The following is a 24,680-nucleotide window of genomic DNA, read 5'->3' on the forward strand; positions in this document are numbered from 1 at the left end:
TTTAAGGAGCGTTGTAGAAAACAAGTTTATTGATCATAACATTTAAATAAAAATACAATGGCATCTATAAGAAACTAAACATTTTCACAGTGCCTGCAACTGGTGCTTCAGTTATTAATATTAAACATACCGGTACTTAGGAATGTTAGACGCAACTTTTCCACATTGTGAGAAAACACACCTTAAAGCTCGCTCTGGAGGTCTCAGAGACAGAACGTAGCTACGTTAAAGCAGCTACACATTTTCAGGAGTGTTTATATTGGTCTACAGCTAAGTACACACTTGATAAATGCAACTACGGTTGGAATCTTTGGATATCTGTCGTGCTTTTTTACTTTTCTTCCTGCTCAGCGTCCATGTAGCACAAACACAACTGGTCCTTTCCCAGCAGGATCAGAAAGTCTCCACTGCAGTGCCAGCTCAGGGACTGGACCTGGAAACCACCTGGTGAGACACAAAGGTTTGTGATCACAATGTGTCAAACATCAAAAGACTCACACCAAGAGCTACCAACAGAAATACTCCAGGAATTCTGAATGAAAAGACAAAACCTCCTAATTATTAGAGTTGATATCACTAACATTACCTTCAGCAGGGACTTGAACTGAAACGCAGCCTCTCGGGGACCAGAGGTAGAGTTTGCTGTTTCCAGTGCACAGAGCCAACCGGGGGTGTCGGGGGTCCCACTGAAAGCAGCGTACAGCTGCTGTCTGCTCCAGCACGGCCTCCAGGCTCATCTTCTGCATGTCCCACACCCACACAGCTGTGGCCATGTTGTCTACAGTCACAGAAATGCACCATCACAGCAGCTCTCTCTAATGACATGTTTCACAACATTTTCCAGTCTCTTTGTTAAGAGGAGTCAATGGTACCAACCATTTCTGGAAGCGAGATAGCGACTGTCTGAGCTGAAAGCCAAAACGGAGACCCCTATCTTGGGATTGGCTCGATCTGGGTCTGGCTTAACCACGGGAATCTGGATAGGCGGTGCACAAATCTCATCTGGATGAGGAAGTTCAGGAACAGACAAAACAAAGTTACCTTCCTGCAGAGAAATTAGTTGAATGCAGTGAATGCAGCGCTAAAACGAACACCGCTGGCATACATTTGCTTTTGGTGTTGAGGAGGGTAGAACCCACTTTGATGTTGTGCTGCAACAGTTCATCACTGGGCACAGCTGGCCGCCGTTCCACCTCCTTATACACGGTCTGAAAAGACGACAGACAGTAAAGGTCATCAATCATTACAATGCATTCAAGACTAATTCTGACGGCTAAATAAAACTCACAGCTTTAGTGTTGTCGATGCTTGCAGGGTGCTCAAACTGAGCTATTTTACCCCATGTGATGTGATTGAGAATGCGCACCTGAAATGAATGAATTTCATTTGAATTTCTAAAGAACGGGTACTCATGATATAAAAAACAAAAGTTTTGCAGGATCAATACTTTCTCATCATAGCTGCCGATGGCCAGGAACTGGCTGCTGGGGCTCCAGGACACACACTTTACACCCAAGGACCACTCATAGGCACTGTAGGTCGACAACAAGCGGCCGTCCAGAGAGTACAGCAACACTTTATACTGGGGAGGAAGCACACACCACCTAAACCATGGAGTTGTTTGGCATTTAACCTTTAATTTGAACTTAGATTTCAGAAATACGTCTGAACTTATAGGGAAAAAAAACTATAGGATACGTACAAATGTATGTTAGTAAAGTTGTTCTGCTTCCTTTTTGTTTAGGTGTTAATGTGGGACAACAGCTTCAACATGCGTCCTATATGGTGATGCACTACAACAAGGTATAAATTCATTCATTCATAATGTAGTTGCATGAGCCCAAAGGAAAGCTAACCTCTAGACAGCTGTCCCACACCGCCAGCACACAGCCGTTGGGAGACCACTCCAACCCCGACAGGTCCTGAGTTTCAGTCTCAAAATTCTGTGAATTACATTAAACGTTTTATTTAAACAACAGAATCACATTAAGAATATAAACATTTATATTTTAAAATCAAATAATTAGGACAAAGAATATTTAAAAATGAATTCAATTCAGTTCAGTTTATTGATCAAGTACCAATTCACAACAAGAGTCGTCTCCAGACGAGAATCTAGACCGTAGGTTGTCAAAGCAAAAACATTTTGCTCTGCATGTCGGTCTAGCCACGCTCCATTAGAACCTCAGCTGGTCTAACATTGGCCTGAGCAGTATTGTGTTATACCAATCACAGCGCTGTATCGGTTTAGTGGGCGGGATGGTGGGAAGGAGCGGAACAAGATGGCGACAGCTTGTTTGAAACAGCTTTGGACTATTTAGACTTGGGCTTTTCTTTGAGGCAAGAGCAGATTCTTGAATCCTTATTTAGAAAAACTATATATTTGCGTCTTCTTCCAGGGTATCTGCAGGTTTAAGGGAGCCAAATTTAAGACTTTTTAAGACCTCATTTAAGGCCACTTTCACCAAATTTAAGCTATTTTTAAATTAAATTTAAGCTATAATTTCCAGCTATTGCCTGGAACCGGTGCTAACCACGTCGTAAATGTGGGATTAGCCATCCAGTTACCATTAATGTTGCACTTCCCCATGGCGCAAACTCCCACTAGCATGCTCATCTAAAAATAGCCCCCTTTCACAACCAACTGAATGTGTACGGTTCCGCTTACCCCAATATCGTACACAAAAAATACTGAACTAACTAGAAATTCATGAACATTTTATAGAAATAAAAGAATCTTGTTTATTGGGTCTTTGGTAATTTAAGACCTTTGGAAACTATTTAAGGATTATTTGTCATTTTTAAGGATTTTTAAGGCCTTACATTTGGAAAAGCAAATTTAAGACTTTTTAAGGACCTGCAGCTACCCTGTTCTTCATCCGTGTATGGCGTACTGCCTCGTTGACACATCCGTAGCAGAGAGGATGTCATGTTGTTCGTTGTCCAAGAGCATAAGGAGACAGTTTGATAGACATCCATAGGTTCGGCCCCACGACAGAGCTCTGTCTATATATCCACATATATAGTCTAGCTTGCCAGGCTAACTTGTGCATTGCAGTTCATTATTCCCATTAGTCATTAGTTTCCTACCTAAGGAAACCCAACAGATTGCATCGAGTCACTGACTTGTTTTGTCAGTGACTCGACAGCAATCCCCAAACTAAGCAAGCATGTAGTGACAGTGGAGAGGAAAACTCCCCTTTAACAGAGAGAAACTTCCAGAAGAACCTGACCCAATAGCAGATTAACTACTGGTTGGACTTTCTACATTAACTCATTCACTGCCAGAAAAGCCCTTCGCTGCCAGCGTTTTTCACCGTTTTTACTGTTTAAGAGTCACAGAACGTAGCACTTTATGATGATGTCAACGCCAAAACTACCAAAACAAAGCGGAGACTCACCTGCGTTTCTAGCGTTATCTGTTGTGTAATAATCCGTTGTCGAATTGTGATCGGCAGAAGCTTTTCCGGTTCGCGCCTCACTTTTTTTACAGCAGTGGCCCAAAATGATCTCCTAACACATGATTTTCTGTTTCCTGATCACGTGACGTACGTGGATGAAGATCGGCTTTAGAGCTGAGATGTTTGTTCTCACGGAGCGGGGGCTCGTTCTCACGCCCACACAGTAAAAAAAATGCCAAAGACGAATTTAGTCATCATTGGCATTGAACGGCTGGATTTAATATGACGACTTTTCTCGTCAATGGTTGTGAATGATTTAAAGAATAATGTCCAATACTAAACCAAAACAACTCTAAAACGGTCCTAAATGCTTGACTTACTGAAGACAAACAGGGTCTCAATCAAAAATTGCCAATTACCCCGTAAGTATCTGATCCTTGACACCAGGCATGAAAGCACAGGTGATTGTTTTCTTTTTCATTACAACAATAAACTACATTATAAACGTTTTAAAGACCTACCCTGAGTAAATGCCAGTCTTCGCACACAAATATACTAACGTAGTCTTTGCAGTCACGGCGTTCAGCCAAGGCCATGTAGCCTCCATCTTTACTGAAGTCTATACCTGTGTGAAGAAGACGCAATTAGAAAAAGCAGCAACAAGGTTGATATTTTCCATTGTTTCGACCACTGGCTCCTGCAGGTAATTACGACTTTAAAGCATTTTACTTATTCTAAATAATAATTTTAAACGACAACTATTGTTTCCAGCTGCCGTCACACCCTTGCAGAAACCCACGAGTCACAAGCTGAAATTATCCATAGGGTAACAGATTTACTTTACTGGTTCTAGTTTAATATTGTGTCATGATGAGTTACAGCAAACTCTTAGAAACGTTCTGATTTTTAAAGAAGATAATCTGACCCTCTTGTGTCGGCATAACAGCTGCTTCTAGGTAACTTTAGTGATTTATGCTTCCGTTTACTGATTTAATTAATACTCAAATGTGGATTTTCCACAGTAGAATCCTTACATATACTAATGTTAACATCTCTGTGCATTAAGTGGCAAACAGCCTCTGTCTACGCTGGTAAAACACATTAAATCACACTCTCCTATGCGTTCCATCCCATGTAATTATCTGATTCTTTGGCACCATAAAGTCTGCGGCATGCAGCCATCATGGCCAAATCGTTTATATGACAGTCCTGGAGATAAACGCATTGCAGAGGGGCATCGTATTACACGTGGAAAATGAGGAGAGTCTGGGACAATCATATTTCCACTAGTTGCTGACAGGTCTGTTATGAAGAGCATGCCCCATTTACTGGAGAGGGACACAGCTGTCAGCAGAGGGGACCAGAGTCTGGACACATATTCTGGGCTGTGCCGCAAGGTAAAGAGCCGTTTGTGATTAATGAGGCACGCCAAGGCGCTCAGCTGACCCTGTCCTCAGGTACTCTGGTGGTACATGCTCTTTATAATCATAATACCATCCTCATACTCACCCTTCTGACACGCTTTGGGATACTTCATGTAAGACACCGCTTTAGTGCACAGGGACCAGACGGTAACCCTCAGCTGTCACGGCAACAGAGGAAAGAAAAAATGTTAACCAAAGACACGAATAATTCACAGTAAATAGAATTAAACTTTCTACACATCATCATGTGTCTATCAGCAAACCCAACATGGACCGGCCTGCACTTAAAGTGTTTGTAGATGGGCTGTTGTGTTGAGTAGAAATAAAAAACACTGATGCAGTCTGGAGTTTTCTCCCTTTCAGGAACTACATGACTTTTGTAGAAATGTGTGTGTCTTACCCTGCACTGCGTTTCAAATCTAGGCAATACGTCGATTTATTTTTTGCTAAGCCCGTCTCCCATCCTGTAGAGCCCCGTGTAATTTGAATTGAGCGCTGTTCAGCATTAATTAAGTTAGACATCCACTTGCGTACAAATGTCGTTCACAAGCGTCTGAGGTCGTACCTAAACTGATGTAGAGTTGGTGACATTTCTTACGGATGAGTACATTTAAAAAAATAAACGAACAGCATGATTTACAATTATAAAACTGTGTTGGAGCTTTGTTGCTCAACTAGAGGTGTGCACTGACAAACATTAAGTAGTAGATCTAAAATGTAAAATATTAAAAGCAGAGCTTACGATGTAAGCATATGCAAACATATGTGGTGATGTCAGCAGTCTTTTGTTGCTCTAGGTTCTTCATAGCCTTCACTGACCTGAACTTTCATTTGCCATGTTTAATTTCACCTAGTTGTTGGAGAAAGCAGGACCTCACGGACATAATACACATTCTCCTAAACGATCATTCAAAAATAAATGCAAAAAAGGTCTTTTTTATTCATAGTTAAATTTAAGTTCCCTACAATACCAATTACAGGTCTGGGATAATGAAGCAAACAAATAAATAAGTATACGTGGAAGAAAAAAAAGAGGTTTAGTCATGTGTTTATGTTTGTTTTTAGTGACATCGATTCATTGGTTTGGAGTTTTTATCAGAACAAATTAATAAACATAAATCACATATTCAGCATCAGGATGTTAATCTTTACGTTTTGGTCTTGGCAAACAGCTGCGGAGGTTCTGTAATAACAGCTTTCTGGACTTCCCCTCAGACAATCTGCCATGACAACCAGGGTCAACACTGCTCAAACACCCACACACTCGGATGCTTCGAATCCGCCACATAGGGGATGCAGAGTGATCATCGTGACCAGCAGGGAGTGTAACTTTAAACTTGATGCAAAAAAGTGCTGTAAGGGAAATAGGTGGGAGATGTTTTTCCATGTGGGGCCATTTGCAACTAGATCCTTGGTTGGTAAAGCTGCAGTTAGGATGTAACATACTTACTAATGCTGAGTAGGTTGGGACTTTAGTGGTGTGAAAATATGAAATGTCTACCTTCTTTAATCATAACAAGTTTGATTATAGATTACAGCTACTGACAGAAATCTAACAGGTCCTGCTCAACCATTATTTTAAAGCCTGTCCACCTGAATCCCAGAGATTTGTCACGTACATTGCATCCTGCATGAGCTAATCTGTTAGCATTCAAGATCGGAGCTACCTAAAATCTTTATTAAGCATTTCTAATACTACAATCTCATCATTTTACCAATAAAAATAGAGCTTCTCATTGGGGTAAGGAAACTATTGTTAGACGTCTCGGTGCACCAGTCGCCTACTTTTATAGTTCACAGTAGCCATATTGCCAATGGCGATACATGTAAGCAAATCTTCAGCTGTTCCAGCCAAGGCTGCTACTGCTAATCTGATCCCAACAATGTAAAATAAAACAAATAAATAAGTATTCAAGAAGTCACCCAGGGCTGTTGACCAACCTTTTTCCACTCTTGGTTCTTCACCTCTCAGCTGGTGAAGCAGGATTAACGTGGATGTTCTGAATGGCATTACGCGAGGTCCTCGGATAAATGATCGGAATCCAAACAGAAGAGGACACCGGCTAAGTTGGTGCAACGGGACTTTCTAGTAAATCGTGTATTAGGAGCCGTCCGTAAATAACCCTTTTGTAACTTCTACAAAAACAAACCAGGTTAAACCCAACTTTTACGAAACAGCTTTCAGTATAATTTGAAGAAGCTGCTTTGGGATTAAATATTACGCACCAGGTTATAAAAAAATCTGAATGATTAGAAGATTTTAGACAGATCAACTCGGAGCCAACTAAGCAGATTTACCAGCACATAGACAGACAAACACTTACACAAAGGCGTGATGCAGACCCCAGGCAGCTGTCACTAAACAAGTTAATATAGCAGGCTGTTTATGAGCGAGGCTGAAACCTAAGCCCAACACCAATGCCAACGTTAATGAAAGTTAGAGATGGGGTGAAGAGAAGTTCAGTGGGTCCTCTGGCTAATTTGAAACAATTATCTGCTTTCCCTGGCTTCACACTGGCAACCCTTCCAGCTAAAGTATGTCAAGGAAGTCAAGAAGTTAACTATGTAAGTCAGGAAGTACAGCAGCGAAATACAAGTTGAGCTAACAAGCACCAGTTCCTGAACTATTTAAAAAAACACATAACACTACAAACAAATTTAGTTAATAAAGATCCATCAGAAAACATGTTTGTTACCCTTCAGTCTACTGTTCCCTCTGAACTGCTAAAGCAATTCAAGTTCGTTTGTTATAGCATTTTTCCAACACAATGGCAATTCAAATAGAAGGCACTGATGATAAACACACCCACAACTTAATTATACTCCATCCACAGATAAATACTAGGGATGTTCAATATTAATGGTCTAACATTAATGTTGGCATTAAAATTTAATAACAGAAAATTTATTTTCACTCTTTTAGTTGTTGTCGTTAGCTTCAAGGGCAACATGCCGATTATCACTTGTAAGTCGCTTTGGACAAAAACGTCTGCTAAATACATAAACATAAACATAACAACTTTTAAATATCACACACATCTTATACATCAAACTCTTCAGCTACTTCTCCTTTCTCACAAAATGTAAAAATATGACAGCTCTGAGGTTAATTATCTGAGATATTTTAGGTTATTTGGCACAAACTATGAAGTAGAAATTTGCCCAGTGTAGTGAACGTACGCTGTCGTCACAGAATGTAGCTACATGTAGCTAGACAGCTAACAAAGCACAAAAACAAAAACAAGAATCTTCACCCAAGGCTAGTTTTTTTATTTAAAGATCTTTAGAAATGTTTAATACCATGGTTGCAATTAGGGATTTAAGAAAATATCGATACAGCAATGTATCACAATATTTTTCCAGTGATATTATATCAATAATCAAAGGTCGTATATCAAATTTTTGGCAGAATTTACATGCAAACATTTGTGTATTTTCTTTTCTTTTTGTGCAATTCAAACGCCAACGGCTAGTTGGCAGCAGTGTGCAATAGGTTGTGTTTCTACTATTGAAATGTAAATCCTTCTGTTATGGTTCAGATACCTCATGTTAAACATGATAAGTATCAGTTTGGACTGTTTATTGAATACTCCTACATAGGGCCGGGCGATATGGCCTAAAATCAAAATCACGACATATTGAGGATTTCACCTCGATAACGATAAATGGAAGATAACTACAGGTATGCGCAGACACAAAAGTTGTCCACTAGATGGGACTGTCACATGGTACGTGGAGTCATATTTTTATGTGAATCAAGGTGGTACAGCTTCTTTAAGGGACATGAACATTGTCAATCTACACACATCTTTTCATTTTTTTTTATTATCAAATTTATTGACATGGGAATAATTATCTCGATAAGAGTCAGAAATTTCAAAACCGATAAATTTTTGATTTATTGCCCAGCCCTACTCCTACAATACATTCAGTCTAAAACTATTGTTAATAACGTCTGACTGAATGTATCGCAATTTATCGTGATACATTGCATACGTATCGTATCACAAAAATTTCACCAATACAGATCCCTAGTTGCAATACACAGAAATAAAACAATACATTAATAACTAATATACACATGTTAGCATCACATTTAGGGAAAATGAGACTAAGCTGCTAAATATGGCACTTTTTCTGTAGTTGTTGTCATATTGCACAGAAAATGTTTCAAATGTAAGAATGTTTGATAGGAGATTTATGATGTTAGTAACCTAAATGTTTTAGTTTTTCTTTTATATGAGACACAGCATATATCAGTATCAGAAATTAAGAGTCAACAATATCAAATTTTTGTTTAAAAAAATGACTAAATTGAGCATCTCTAATAAAAATAAAAGCAATATTTATATTGAAAGTGACTTTTTAGGAAAAAATTATAGAATTCTTTGATGCAACTCAAAGGCATTTACGTACCAGAGCTAACGAGAGGCTGACAGAAATTTGCCTCAATAACAAGCGACAATCGATTTATTAGGGAATGACGTCTGACCGTCACACCCCTACATTACAATAACAGTAAGCTGCTCAATGACGTGATAATTAAGGCTCAGTCATGAGCCCGTAAACCAGTGTGGCTTCAGCTGTTGTTTACTAGTTAAAAATGTCCTTGTTTTTTGGACGATGCAAACAGACACAGAAGAAACGCTCGTCCTGTTTGCACCCTCTTCCAAACCAGACACACTGGGTTGTTGCTCCACAGCACCTGTCGATGAGTTGTGGAGTCAGGTTCAGCCTGACTGACATGGCCTAGCATGGTGCCCCGTCATTTTCCACACGCCGCGAGAAATGCTGCTGTGTCTTCTCACCCCTTACAACACATGCTTGCTCTGGGGTGGATATAAAACCGGAATACGGAGGCACACAAGATAACTAAATACGTCTTTATTAGTCTGAGTGGACGTTTGCAGGCTTCCATAAACTGAACTCAATCCCTCTTGGGCTGTTTTTGGAAGCTGTATGAGCTACAAATACTTATTTCTGTGGAAATGTTTTAAAAACCACAGACCCAGATCACAAAAGTGTATATGTTTCATGTATTTTTGGCTGTGTTACGCCTCTGGGAAAGGTACGATAAATGATCATATAACCTCAGCAGAGTTAAATAGATATGTCAAACAGTCCCTGGTAGTTAGAGTACTGAAATAAAACATACCTGGTGAGTATACTTCTGTTATGTAACAAAAAAGGTTTTAAAAGTTTTAGCTGGGAAGCCTAAACGCTCCCATGCCGCCGACTCAAACAATGCAGGTGGTATGGCTGGAACAATAAACAAATCAATTAATCATACAATAGATGAAAATGAACTCAATTTTTCCAGCCTCGATATATCGAGGGTCTGTTTTATTGTTTTCTAACAGAGAGCCATTTTTTTATTATTTTTTTTGTTTTGTTTTATTTTTTTATTTAGAAGTTCTGGACATTTCGATGTTAAATCAAAGTTTCATTGTTGCACTTTAAAACCAGGAATGGGTGGCTTGCCAACGCCGGGTCGGGAGAGAGGTCCTACCTCAAGTGGAGGACTTTAAGTATCTCGGGGTCTTGTTCACGAGTGAGGGTAGGAGGGATCGGGAGATCGATAGGCGAATTGGTTCAGCGCCTGCAGTGATGCGGACGCTGAGCCGATCTGTCGTGGTGAAGAGGGAGCTGAGCCAGAAAGCCAGGCTCTTGATTTACCGGTCGATCTACGTCCCAATCCTCACCTATGGTCATGAGCTTTGGGTAATGACCGAAAGAACGAGATCGCAGAAACAAGCGGCCGAAATGAGTTTCCTCCGTAGGGTGGCCGGGCTCAGCCTTAGAGATAGGGTGAGGAGCTCGGACATTCGGGAGGGACTCTGAGTAGAACTGCTGCTCCTCCGGATCGAAAGGAGTCAGTTGAGGTGGTTTGGGCATCTGGTCAGGATGCCTCCTGGACGCCTCCCTGTGGTGGTGTTTTGGGCATTTCCTGCCGGCAGGAGGCCCCCGGGTCGACCCAGGATACATTGGAGAGGTTACATCTCCAATCTGGTCCGGGAACGCCTTGGGGTCCTGCCGGAGGAGCTGGTGGAGGTGGCCGGGAGAGGACGGTCTGGAGCTCCCTAGTTGGGATGCTGCCCCCCGCGACCCGGACCCGGATAAGCGGAGGAAGACGACGACGACACTTTTAAGGGTGTACTTGCATTATTATGATATTTTAATTTTATATGTGATTATGTTGGTCTCGATAATGTCGACAATAATATCATTTATCAATCATTTGCTGGACAATACATAGTCCAGCAACATTTGTTATGGTCCCGGGCCTAGCAGCTGTGCTTTTCTCGTTTGGATTGAACAGGTGGCACCTCAGATCTTCACGTTAGCGGACCACGTGCGTACTGAACCTTAGAGGTCTGTGCGGATTATGGCTCAACGATGATCCGTTGAACTCCGAACAAAAGTCACAATACATGAAAATATGCAGAATAAAGAACAATTTTGTTTGCATATCTCCTGTTTTAAACTGGGTGTTTCCATCACTGCAGCGCTCTTGTTTTAACAGAAGACAATTGGGCTCAGATTTGAGGACTTGTTGACGTCAGATTTATGGCTCCGGTCGGGAACTTTAGTCAAGCTGATGAAATCACGTCTTGTTTAAAGTGACAGTGTGTATTTTTCCTGGCGATAGATGGCAGTAGATATTTAAATCTTTGCAAGCAAGCTGTATTTTTTGTTGGGAGTAAGACCTGACCAATGGATGCCCATTAGGGTCAAAAAGCTCCGGGAAGCGCAAACTTCGGCAAAATGACAAGCACATAGGGTTGCCATGGTGTGAAAATTTAACCTCACGGTTATCGTGACCAAAATTATCACAGTTTACGGTATTATCGCAGTATTTTCTTAAACGTGTTACATTTTCAGACAACTAAATAAACCCTGTATATCAGGAAAATATTGTCCTCAGTTTGTGTCTAAATTTTGCCTAAAATGTGTGATTTTGTAATTATGTTGTTTATTTGTTTACATTTTTCCCCTTTAGTCTTTAAAATAGCAATATTTGCCCATAACTTCTTATTTTTGTCTGTTTGATGTCATCATTTTAAAAATATTAGATCAGATGATACTCAGTACTCAAGTAGCCTTCTAATCAGATACTTTTTTTACCCTTACTTGAGTAATAAACCCTATATGAGGAAAATATTGTTCTCGGTTTGTGTCCTTCCAGTGAGCTTTGTAGATTTGGGAAAATGTCATCAGGCAGTAATCGTTGTTAAATTCATAATTATTCTTGGAGAGAGACCAACTCTCATCTGCCCCTGGGAGCCCCGTAATGCATAGCGTCATTTCAATATGGGGGTGTCCGCGACACGGTTAATATGCAGGTAGCGGCGCTGCGGCTGCTTTATATAGCGACTCGTTGCATTCTCCCTCAAACCAAATCCTCAGCTCACGCATTTTAGCTAAAACGCTAACGTTAGCTTGCCTTGCGTTGACTGTAGAGTTGTGGGTGATGGTCACGCAGATGTGTCATGAGATTTGAAGCATTGCTGCCTTTCACAGACACTTTTTCTGCACGTGCTGCAAACAGGATAGCCGTCTTCTATCAACTGTCCCTTGGCATTCTTCAAATATCCCAAAAAATGCCCATACTTCCCACTTTGTCTTCGTTGACGGATAATAAATGTCCTGAGCGCTGCCGTCTCCTCCTTTGGCCACTATTTCAGCTTTAGCTTCAAGAACGTTTTGGCTGTAAACAAGAAAGTGTGCATGTGCCGCCGGTAACTTCAGCAGATGATACGGTGGCTGGTAAGGGTCACCGCGCCATAAATTACTTGGGACACGGTAAACCCACCGAGATTTTTTTTTTAAAACAAAACGGTTATTATTTTTGTCAACTTTTTTACCGGGGTTTACCGCTACACCGGTTACCATGGCAACCCTACAAGCACATTAGACTCCCTTTCAACACTGGCAACAAGTGAAGAGGTAAATGTGTAAAACAACAACGTTTGTGTATGGTGACATTTTGTAACAGTTTCTTACAAATCAGTAAACGCATTTTGTCCTGAAGGGCTCCCATAGAACGAAAAATTGCATTGAGACTTAGACCTGCTCCCATGTATTTTAGACCTGATTTTTATGATTATGTTATGAAGCCGACAATATTTTTCAACTGCTGGGCATCATTTCATACATTTTCAACAACATTTTGATTCATATTTACAGAGACTAACAGCAGAAACTACATGTTGTCAGTTGTTTGGATGACCGCTACTGAACACCTCTGTCTCTGCAACTAACTTGAATCTGTTTTAAGTTGCCGACTCAATTTTTTTGCCATATAACATGATTAAAATAATTTCATTGGGAATAATGGGGCACGTGCGCACAGCAGAAATGTCTAAGAAGTACTTGAGACCCATGTTTGACAGGACGCTAACAGGGGGGAAGGAATGAAATCAGGCAGAATACATGCAGGAGGGGAGGGGTGTCCGGGCAGTCAAGAAAGGCTCTGGTGTCTGGCTATTTTCAGGTCCCCCCTCCTTACGGGCCAGCAACAGTTGAAACCAGACAAGCGTATGCATAAACAACACTTCTGTGTGTCTGAACGCATGCACACATGCACCAACCACCTTCACACTTACATGGAACTCAGTGGTGTTGAGAATGTGACGTCCGTCCGGACTCCAGCGTGAGGAGACTAGTCCGATAGAGCCCTCATCTATCTTACAGTGCCAGTCCGGCTGTTCCAGCGACCACACCTGGAGGGAAAAAGAAAAAGACGGAGACAGGGCAGAGAATGATAAACGAACAGTAGTGACTGAGAACTTCTCTCGTGCACATCCTGTCATTTCAAAAACTCCATTTTAAATTTAAGAATCAGAAAACATGAAAGACTGGCACTGGATATCCACTCAAAGGTAAGATGCTTGCACTGTAATGAGTGTAACACTAACTGCAAAGAAAACCTCAAACCTTACAGATTATTTTGAATTTACAGGGATTTTTATTTGATCATTTAAAATAAAAACAAAAACTTAGATCATATTAAGTTTCTTTGTTAAAAGTTTTAATGAAAATTTTTGATGCGAATTAAAAATTGGTACAGAAAACCTAACACACTCTTATCATGTGTGAGACACTTCATGTCATAAACATAACAGCCAGGTCCCAAAAGTCTAAACTTTTGGATTTTTTATCATTTAGCAAATTATTACAGTTGATAAATAATAATCTCTTACCAATTGTCCTCATCCATATGAATAAACTATATGTTGTTTCCTTTATTTCATAAAATAACACAAAACACTGAGATGATTGAAACACTACCAAGACTGGCATACCAAATACAAAATGTCTTATTTAATTATTTTTTTAAATCATGTAAGAGACAACTTTCACACTTTTGTTTCTATCAGGATTTGAATTATTTTTATATCTTTGAATGAAATTTAAAAAGAATAACAACTTTACCACGAACTAAAGAATTAATTGTGTTATGTATCTTGTGTTTGCAGAATCTACATCATTTTAATACTAAATGTACAAACCATATGCAAAATTAGGATATATTATCAACATGGTGTTAAAATGAATGCACTGCTGTAGTATTTTTGCCAAAATAAAGACAAAATTCCCTTCATTGGTGATTAATCCTTTAGAATGACAACAAATTTAGCTCATAATATTTGTCTGCAGGAAAATGTTATATAATGATTGACTTGTGATTTGTGACTTACCTGTATCAGCCCCCTCTTGTACATCGCACAGAGAATAAACAGAGAGTCAGAGGACCATTCCATGTGGGATACTTGATCCAAGCAGGTGTAGAGATGCAGGATTTGCAACGTGCTCACATCTCGCACCACTAGCCTGTACTGTACACAGGTAGCCTGAGCAGAGCAAACAAAAGAGTCAGAAAAAAATGCCACTACATAGATAAACGTGTATTTCAGGTTATTTGTTACTTACCAAATATTTTCCATCTGGGGACACTTTGCAAAGCTGATTTGATTGTTTAAAAAGCTCAGAAAAATTCATTTTGTTTCCGCAGGTCTTGCTATAAAAAGAGAAAAGCACAGTTTTAATCATCCTTTATGATAAACACATCCTCACAGGACAAATTAGCTGCTGTAGTTTCCACATACGACCACATGAAGGCGAGGTACGCCAAACAAAGAACTACCCAGTAACCAGGAGAACGCTGAATAAACTTACTGTCGTAATACACAGAATACTTTAAAATTAAACTTTGCTAATAGCTGAAGCTATAATAGTTTGTTTACAAACGCAATGCTAGCAAAAGGAGAAGATACGGATAGTCTAACTCAACTAGCAGAGGCAGCATCCAATAAAAAACTAATCTCCTCGGTATAAGTTGTTTGACTTGCTCCTTGCTTTGTTATTATTGACATATTTAACAGCTGGACAGGAAGAAGTGAGAAACGCACGTAAACCCTTCGTAAGGCCAACTGTTGAGCAGATGTCACTGGGCTAGTAAAGTTAGCATTGAGCGCTAATGCAAGCTACGCAGTCGAACTTTTTAACTAAACTTACCTCTGACGTCAACAGCAGGAGTTCTTCCGCCAAAAAGTGAACCGTACGAAGTTCCACAAGCCATTCAGAAACCTATCATCCACAGGACAGCGTAGGATTCATGTTAATCCAACTGTTGTTGGGACCGTTTGTATGAACAGTGTTGTCCAATCAGCGTGTTGACTGTGACTCGGTGCATCCTGGGTAATGTAGTTTACAGTGCACACTGGTTGACCTCTGCGTCAGTGTCAATGTGCGTGAGTGTAACAAGTTTAGGAGTATTTTATATAATATAATATAATGTTTGTTTTTCTTATTAGTGAAATTTATTTTTATTTGAGGATGTTTTAAACTTTAGGCTCATATAGATTTAATCTGATTTTAATATTATTGAGTTTCTTTCATTATTTATTGTATATAAATGGGATTTTCAAAATACCAAGCTGATTTGTCGTCTATTTAGGAAACACGTTTTTTTGTGTGTTTACATGCTTCCAAAATATTTTATCTCCCAGTCTGATAAAGGTTTCCCGCTTATGTGAGGCCAAACCGCGCCGCCTCTCTTCTCTGTGCAAAAAAAAAAAAAAAAAAAAAAAAAGCAGTTCTTCTCCTCCTCCTCATCCTCGGTCTCCTTCAGCCATCCCTTCTCTGAAGAGCATGCAAATCAGTTTTTCCCTTGTTTCCGGTTATTACTGCTTCTGCGAAAAGTCAATTAACTTCCGCTACTCTTATCAAACGTAGGCTGAGTTGAGTCGATTTATGCTTTTTGTTGTTGTTTCTTCATGTTGCAATTTTTATGGAGGGTCACTCTCTTGGCATGTTCGATAAACAGACAGGTGTTCAGCGCAACATCATTCCCGAGTGTTTGGACTGGAATAAGAATAATCTTCAGGTAGGCCCGTCCGTTTATAAAGTAATTTAAATTCTTAAAACGTGTTTTAAATAGATTATATGTTTTGTAACATCCGGTTATTTTATTACGAAATAAAATTCATGGCATTAGGTTAAATTTTTTATATAATGTGTTGTATTTGTTGTCAGAAGTAAAATAAATTCATATAAAGAAAAAAATCGTTACGCTTCATCGTGCGCTCAGGTTTTTTATATGTTTGTATTTTTTTTATTATTATTTTTTACTTATTTGTACTGTATAGTTTATTATTCATTTAGTTATTTTCGGCTAACGTGTGACTTTTTCATATATGTATTTTTTTTTTGTTTGAAGGAATTTATGAGAGGTTTAACGCCAAGCTCCAAATAGATTGACAACAATCTGTATTATTTTGAATTAAATTACCCACTTGGGCCTATGAGAAAGAGAAAATCTAAAACAATTTTCTAAATTAATTTATTTTCATTGGAGAGTTTCTTTGCACACAATGGCCCCAGGGAAGGCTTTGTGCGTGTATGAACTATTTGTTGTCATGGGTGCTGTAACCCTGGAGTGGAGACGCAAAATGGAGACAGGTGAAATCTGCAGAAGCCCAGATTAAAATTTAATTGTTGTGACATTTGCGAAACTTTCCTTTAGGCCGTGTTTTGTATGATTAACATAGCCGTGTAGACTGGTCTAATTAAAGGAAATAAGAATATTTTTTGCACATTTTGACCATTTATTCCGCAAATGTCTTTTAATTAAGAATCCTGTTAATTGTGGCATGGTCAAGTCCATTCTTAACATTATTTTAATATTGTCTTCAAACAAGAATCACGACTTCAACCCCTCCCCAAAAAACATATTCCTTCATTCGAGGCGCCAGAAAGCAGCGGAGCAGCGGGAACGCGCAGCTGCTGCAGCCAGGATGAATTGCGCGTTTGGTCGACTACCTTAAAGAACATTAGATCTGTTTAGACCTCACTTGCATGTTCAACAGTCACACCACTTTCAACACTAGGCTTCATATCTCCAATCGATTCAGTTCAGACCTCTGTTCTGTACAGATAATCTTTCACCGATATTGACCCAATGTCACTTTCTGAAAAATATCTATAAGTTAGTTATGCATTTATTTATTTATGTATGCATGCATTACAGCATGCTTCATTGTACTCGTGCATCTTTGCCATAAGTTTTTTTTTCTTCTGCGAAGTCCTGCAGAGGGGTGGGTTACTAAGGAGACGTCACGCTGTTGCGCATGAATATGAGCTGCTAAACTTTTACGACCAAATGCACGTTGTGGTGATTCTCCTTCTCTTGTTCCTTCTCTGAGCTTCCTGAAGCTGCCATCCTGAGCAGTGGGCCCTATGCTATGTTAGTAGGGTCTTTGTTTTGAGAGATGATTGGATGATGTGAGGTTCTGACTCCGAGGAGGCGAAGCTTCCCCTCGGATTGAGATGATGAGCGATGCAGGTCTGGGCACGCTCAGGCCCCCTGGTGCTTTGTGCCATCTCGCTGGGGCTGCATGAGTGTGATCACACCTGGATGAAAGTGTGTGTGTGTGTGTGTGCGTGCGCGCGCGTGCGTGCGTGTGTGCGTGTGCGCGTTTAACTTTATCCTTAAACTTAAAACAAAACTTGTTTTCTTAATTCAAACTTTTTGAGCCTTTTATAATGTTTTAAATGACCAAATCACAGAATATAAACAAAGATCTTTTCATGTTTGCAGAGTGATCTGCCCTTCACCAGACTACACATCCTTTAAGATGTCCCAGTCCACCTTAACAGAAGAAGGAGGCAACTATGAGCACCTGTGGAGCTCCCTGTAAGCACCTGCTGTCCACCTCTAGCCACACCTCCACTAAGACACGTTTATTATCATTTGCCAGTTTTTAAATGAGCATAATTATTTTATTCTAAACGGTAGTAATAACAGCTGGATTGTGCTTGATGCATGAGATCGAATACACAATATTTAATTTTTTCCTGTTTAAACCAAAAGCACCCAAATGTATTTAAATGTATTTATGTACTATTGCTAAATAAACTGTCCGAGTTGAAATGCACACCTTATTTCTGTTGTCTGTGACACAGATTTGCACACACACACACATCTAATTTTCCTTTTAAATCGGTCACATTTATGATGATTTTGTACTCGCTACATGATCACAGAGAACCAGACAGCACCTACTTCGAGCTCCCTCCAAACAGCCAGCGAGGTGAACATGCAGTGCCCTCCACGAGTACGCCAGCGAATCACAGAAACAGTGCAGAGGTCTCCATGGATGTCTTTCACATGAGAGACATGAATGACAACGTAATGGTAAGAGCAACACTTTTTTATTTTTTATTTTATTTTACAGAAATAATGTATTAAGAGTTTTTCTTCAAACACACATTCAACACCCTACCCCCATTCATTTATGTCTTTCTTCCCTCCAGCACTAAAATGCAATCCCTCTAGTTTCCCTCTCCTCTGCAGATTTTTCCCTCTCTGTTTCTCTGTAGGGACTGTTGTGTGTGTGTGTGTGTGTGTGTGTGTGTGTGTGTGTGTGTGTGTGTGTGTGTGTGTGTGTGTGTGTGTGTGTGTGTGTGTGTGTGTGTGTGTGTGTGTGTGTGTGTGTGTGTGTTGGAGGATTCATGAAATCCCAAGTTGACCCTTTGCTGTTCCACAGAGCCATCTGTTAGTGTGTCTGCGTGTGTGCATGTGCATTGAGCATGCACGGGAGTTTGCAGGTGCACGCACAAGGTTGCACACTAAAAAGGAACTTCATTTGTGAAAAAATACACATCCTTTCTGGATCATCTCTCCGATATAATAAGATCAACAACACCTCGGTGTTGTGCTCCTCAAATCTTGACTATTGGTTGTCATCTTTAAGTGGGCAAGCCCAGGCCTGCCTGGGTGGTTAATGAATAGTCATGAAAGAAAGAAGATAGAGGCGGTGCAAGCATTTGTTGTTAGATGCAGGGGAGGCAAAGAAGGCCAAGTGAAGCAAAAGGAAACAAGAGGTCGGGTATCTTTCATCCTCCATCATGTCCCGCTGCTCGGTAGAAATGTCACCTGGTTGCTCAGACCTCAAGACCAACATGCCGCAGAAGCATCAACAAAACATAATCGATGCTTGAGGGGTCTTGAGATGCTTTGCGATGTGGTAAGTGAAAATGCATTTAACGTTTGGCATCATTGTGTTTAGAACTTGTGTTTTGTGCAGCTTTTGGTTGCAAAGGTGGATTCACGTTTAGTGTTTCTAGGAAACTAGGTATTCTGTTGCAGGTTCAGGTGTCTGGTGCAGTTATTTCTGCTGTGGCTGGAAATGGTTTATGTATTAGGGTTACTTTTGTGATTTTTGTATTGACAGAAGTATGGATGATTTTGCTGGAGGCCTGACCCTCATGACACTTCAGACAGAATTCAAACTGTATTCAAATATTTTTTACATTAAGATTTAATTAGAAAAGTTGGCGTGATTCCTCTTCTGTTTCTCAGTCGAAGTAGATGTGGTTCTGTAGCCTCAATGCACTCTTTCAGAACTTTGCTAGTCCCAACAGGGGGCAACGTTGTTCCACTTGACACCTGCTTGTTTTTACCTTTACCTCTCAATAGCATTAGCATTACTCTGGCAGATCCCACCTTTTAATGTAAAACCATGCTGTTCATAAGCAGCTCACTTTCATGCATGTAGGATGTTTCCCAACTGGGTCACATGTCAAAATGGGACAATATTTTGCTGATCGAGTTAAAAGTGGTCGTGCTGTGATGTGATTACAGACTTGCTGCTTTTATCCTCACCCTATTATGCCTCAATCATCACGACTAGTGAAGGTTTCTGCAGAAGGCTTATCGTCCCCTCTCAGGGTTTAAGCCCGGCTTCTGAGTGGCAGCTGCTGGATGCCTGCCCATGGGGGACATCAGATGATGCTGGGATGGGAAATGTTCACACACACACACACACACACACACACACACACACACACACACACACACACACACACACACACACACACACACACACACACAGATTTGCACACAGGCTTTAGCTCTGTTTTAACTTGTCGTGGATTCAGTTCAGGTATTAAGACCCAGCACACCTGTGAGTGTGACAGAATGCACGTGTGTGTGTGTGTGTGTGTGTGTGTGTGTGTGTGTGTGTGTGTGTGTGTGTGTGTGTGTGTGTGTGTGTGTGTGTGTGTGTGTGTGTGTGTGTGTGAGAGAGAGAGAGAGAGAGAGAGAGAGAAACATTTCATGTCGACGACACACACACACCTGGGATTCCTTTGTTCCCCAAAAAACTCTTTGATGATATTTAACAGGAAACTTTTAAGCTGATTAACACTATAATGGTGGGAAACTAATGTTTTTTAAGGCTTCCAGAAGTTGGTGGAGCACATTTTTATCAAGAAACGGAACAACTGATCAGCTGTGTGAGCAGAGCTCTATCTGGCGTGCCGTACTGCACCAGAGTTAGAGTCAATGTATAGATCCAATGTACCTTCATTTAAGATTCGACCTTTGCCATCCTCTGGTGGTTAAATAAAACACTCAACAAGTTCTTTCTGGTTTATTTCCTGATTCAAAAACATACAAATATAGTTTCTGCCTATCTAAATGACTTGTTTGATCACTTATTAATGCTTTCTGATATTTTATATTAATATTTGTTATGAAATAGGAAAGAAAAGAAAACATTACTATTTAGAATTTTTAGCAAGGCGGATGATTAAAGCATTTATTGAGAAAATAATTGTGAAAAAAAGGATATCTTCTTTTTCAGAAACCATAATATGAAATTAGTTTCAGTTATTTTTATCACTTTGTTAAAGTAACTTTTGTTTTCATATTTAAAACAAAAATATATATTTTTCCTAAATAGCAAATAACTACAGTGCCCTTTGCAATGACCTCACAGTTGTATTCAAGCAAACTACTTGAGTAAGTTTAAATGCTATTTTCTGTTGTACCGCAGATAAATATCCTTGAGATTTTTTTATCAGTTTTAATTTTGCAGACAAAATTGGGAAATAAGCTAATTAAATTTAAAAACTGCTAAATTATTTAGCCTACTCTGGCCTAATCCTTACCGAATGTCATTAACGCAGACTTCACTGTGCTTCTTGGAGCATTATTAAAAAAATTAAGTTAAATAAAATAAAATAAACTTCAGTTTAAAAAGATACATGAAACTTCCACATTTTTTCCAACAATAGAAAATAAACACAGAACATCAGCAATGTTGCCGTTTTACATCATAATGATACACAACACAGAGAGAGGGTGGGGTTGTGGGGGGTTCTGACCTTTGAACTATTGTCCTTTTTATATATTTTGCTTCTTGCTTTTCTTTCTCCCTCTCTCATCTTGCTGTCTCTGTGTCGGAGCAGACAGTGTTGACTTAGCCCAGGCCTTCACAAGGTGTTTTGGAGCGTGTGTGTACATGCACCCCGGCATTGCCGTCTATGTCCAGGCATGCCATAATTAGAATGTCGTACCACTTTTTGGGTTCCCATCCCTTCTTCCCTCTGTGCTTCTCTCTCCCCTTCTCAGTCTATCGTTTCTCTCTCTCCACACCAGTCCTCACCTTTTATTTCTCCTCCTGTCCTAGCAGCACATGTGTCTGTGAGCGCGTGGGACGACAGGTCCACTGATGCACACCTTGGTTGAGGACTGAGTTTAGGCTATGTTCCTGCTCTCTCTTTTGCTTTGTTGTGTTTGGACGTTACACTGACTGGGGATTTGACAAATGAGACCCATGCACTAGAGGATGTACTACGTGAAGAAGAAGGTAAAGATCTTTGCTTTGTCTGAACAACGGTTTGTGGTGTTTTTGTGTAACGCCGTTGCTGAAATGCTTTGAAGCTTTAACAAGAGAGTTTCTTGACTTGATCACAACACATGAAGTGACACATCAAGTTTTGATATGAATTTAGTAGATATTTCTGTACTTTGGAGTGAATCTTGAATCTGGTTGTGTCCTTTTTCTAAGGATTTGGGGAAAAACAGACAAGTTTAACCCTTTTCTTTATTTTGTTGTTCATTTTTAGTTAAAATGATGCAACAGGTGACCACAAGATATGTGTTTTTCCTCTGAAACAGTCACTGGCGGTGTCACAGTGCACACCTCATTGTGTCAAATCCTCACAAACACAGCAAAGAGGAAAAATGGGAAATGGCAGGCAATTAGGAGGACCGCATAATGTGTCCATGTTTTACAACTAACCTCCAATAGCCTGGAGGGGTGAGGAGTTGCTGCTGCTGCCACTCACTCACCCAAACGGTTCAAGTGTCTGTATGGTTGGGGTTTTTCACGTGAACATCGGGGACACCTAACTAAAACGTTACACATGCATCACCTCACTCCCAGCACACACAAATCCCTGTTTCCACTGTAATCCGACCTTTACGTCTCCGTCTCTCTCTGACACCTCCACCTGTGTCCTCCCTCTGCCTTGATGCTCCCTCCCTTTTCGGCTGTTTCACTCCCTTTGCTCTCCTTTCTCCCCAGTCCCAGTACAACTTGCTGAGCAGCAGCATGGAGAGCCTGGGGAGCCGTGCAACGTCCGCCAGCCCCTACAGCTCTGAGAACACCTCTTCGTCGGCCGTGCCCACCCCTTCGCCTTACTCCCAGCCCAACTCCACCTTTGAGGGCCTGTCTCCCACGCCGGCCATCCCCTCCAACACTGACTACCCCGGGCCACATGCCTTCCAGGTGTCCTTCCAGCAATCCAGCACCGCCAAGTCCGCCACATGGACAGTGAGTATATGCCGTTTTGTGGCCCTGACGTGCAGCGGGCGCTTTCTCTCCTTTTGTCTCTCCGTTTGGGTCACACACTCATAAATATTCACACGGAGACAGTGGTTCTCACACACTCACTCAGTCGAGCCAGCACATGTGCAGGCATGCAGTGTTCAAGAGAAAGTGGAGCATGGATCAGTGATTCATCTTGTTTTCTCCTCAGCTCTTCTAATCGGTGGGATAAACCTGGAAAGTCTGGTCTTTTGGAGACATTTTGTCCTGTGTTCCCCTCAAGGCGATCAGATCATCTGGGGGTAATAATGTCAGAACCCTAACCCTGTGCTAAAATACAGACAGGTTACATTTTAACTCATAAACATTGTTTAATAACCCTAAAATTCATATTGTATGTTAGATTACATCATCAGGATAATTCAAACTTTAGGGGTGTGCATCTTGTCAGAACTTCGTAAAGAACCACGTCACACGTAATGTTAAACTTTTAGAAGATGGCCTGAGCATGCACAGAGCAAACGTAAACATCGGTCGTGTGATGAGACGGCGTTGAGGGACGGGTGAAACGGGAGCTGCGTAATTTGTCACGACCCAATCAGAAGTCTCCTGGTGGAAAGGTGTCACCTCCGACTGTCACACAGTTGACCTCCCTGAAACAAGAGCAATGGGAGACTTCCTTTGGTGTGTGTGTGTGTGTGTGTGTGTGTGTGTGTGTGTGTGTGTGTGTGTGTGTGTGTGTGTGTGTGTGTGTGTGTGTGTGTGTGTGTATGTGTGTGTGTGTGTGTGTGTGTGTGTGTGTGTGTGTGTGTGTGTGTGTGTGTGTGTGTGTGTGCCTGGAGCTGTGTTTGCTTGGAGTAATCATGCGTGATGGACTCCTTTACGCAGTCCTGTCCTCGGTGATGTAAGAAGATCCCTCTGGACATCAGAGTGGTGGTCTTTGACCTGCTGCTTTTCTTTCTCTGTCTCTCTCTCTCCTTCTTAGTCTTAGCACACACTCACGGCTGTCACCTCTGGCGCCTGAAGATCCTCCTCAATCTCTCCTAAAATATGTGGACACCCTCTTTTGTCCCCCTCAAATCCCCTGAAAGGCTCTTGCTCCAAGTTGATTTAAAACTACACGCTTTCTACTTCAGCGATTGGAATTATTCATATTTTAATTTATTTTAATGAGGCTTAAGGTAAATAAATGCAGACTAAAGGAAATCAACCCAAAATACTAATGCAGCTGATGCGCTAAAACAACACAGACAGCCCTAATCAAAGTTTTAAAAAACAGCAAAATACTGATTATGTGGCTGAAACAGAAAACCTGACGTCATCTCTGAGGTAGTTGAGGATGAATCTCATAATTATGTCTGAGTTCAAGAGGAAGCAGTCTTCTTTTATTATTTATGAAACTATTAATTATTGCCAGAGTGTTTCAGGTTTGCAGAGCAGATGTTTTAATTATTTTCTTAAATAACATCAAATATGAAAAAGCTTTTCCTTCATATTTGTAACTTCTCTTCAACTTCTCAACAGTAATTTTGATGCTTTATCTTTATTATAGTCAGTGGAAAATGGATGAGTGAGTTTTAGAATGCACATCACCCGGAGGAGACATAAATAATAATGTTTAATTCTAACATCTGCTTTTGACGCATTTAACATGATGTGCTGTTAGTGTGCAGTTTAAACATAAACACCAAAAAATGTTTTTCAAATATATTTTGTCATTTAAGTTTAAGAAA

General features: G+C 40.4%; 2 protein-coding genes across 5 annotated transcripts in view; one reads left to right on the forward strand and one right to left on the reverse strand.

Annotated features, from left to right (window-relative positions):
• On the reverse strand, window positions 1-15,514 carry wrap73 (WD repeat containing, antisense to TP73). Of its 3 annotated transcripts, none has more exons than XM_054746369.2 (13): window positions 15,344-15,514; window positions 14,759-14,846; window positions 14,527-14,679; window positions 13,432-13,548; window positions 4,911-4,983; window positions 3,923-4,026; window positions 1,857-1,943; window positions 1,448-1,582; window positions 1,289-1,366; window positions 1,140-1,208; window positions 877-1,045; window positions 587-778; window positions 1-444 (listed from the first exon to the last, which is right to left on the reverse strand). In XM_054746369.2, the coding sequence occupies exons 2-13, from the start codon at window positions 14,825-14,827 to the stop codon at window positions 332-334; spliced, it is 1,359 nt and encodes a 452-aa protein (XP_054602344.1). In that variant the 5' UTR covers window positions 14,828-14,846; window positions 15,344-15,514; the 3' UTR covers window positions 1-331. The 3 variants fall into 3 exon arrangements, with proteins under 3 accessions (XP_054602344.1, XP_015823030.1, XP_070401262.1); XM_015967544.3 differs by having other exon boundaries at window positions 877-1,002; window positions 1,106-1,208; XM_070545161.1 differs by lacking the exon at window positions 15,344-15,514 and adding an exon at window positions 15,238-15,304.
• Window positions 13,478-24,680, forward strand: part of tp73 (tumor protein p73) — a 23,172-nt gene continuing 11,969 nt past the window's right edge. The window contains exons 1-4 of one of the 2 annotated variants that reach the window (XM_054746367.2): window positions 13,478-13,707; window positions 17,928-18,023; window positions 18,374-18,524; window positions 22,705-22,953. In XM_054746367.2, the coding sequence (XP_054602342.2) occupies window positions 13,676-13,707; window positions 17,928-18,023; window positions 18,374-18,524; window positions 22,705-22,953 (528 nt within the window). In that variant the 5' untranslated portion in view covers window positions 13,478-13,675. Of the gene's footprint in view, window positions 13,708-17,927; window positions 18,024-18,373; window positions 18,525-21,687; window positions 21,985-22,704; window positions 22,954-24,680 lie in introns of those variants that run through there. The other variant, XM_015967543.3, reaches the window with a different exon arrangement.

The sequence above is a fragment of the Nothobranchius furzeri genome, chromosome 15, assembly GCF_043380555.1.
Source record: "Nothobranchius furzeri strain GRZ-AD chromosome 15, NfurGRZ-RIMD1, whole genome shotgun sequence".
NCBI classification, from domain to species: domain Eukaryota; kingdom Metazoa; phylum Chordata; class Actinopteri; order Cyprinodontiformes; family Nothobranchiidae; genus Nothobranchius; species Nothobranchius furzeri.

Bases quoted from the DNA above. Each gene is read 5' to 3' on its own strand.
- wrap73 (XM_054746369.2), bottom strand. From the start codon at position 14,827: ATGAATTTTTCTGAGCTTTTTAAACAATCAAATCAGCTTTGCAAAGTG. The intron at 13,549-14,526 runs GTAAGTCACAAA...TTTTCCCTCCAG, and splicing joins ACAAGAGGGGGCTGATACAG to GTGTGGTCGCTGGAACAGCC. The intron at 779-876 runs GTTGGTACCATT...CTGTGACTGTAG, and splicing joins CTATCTCGCTTCCAGAAATG to ACAACATGGCCACAGCTGTG.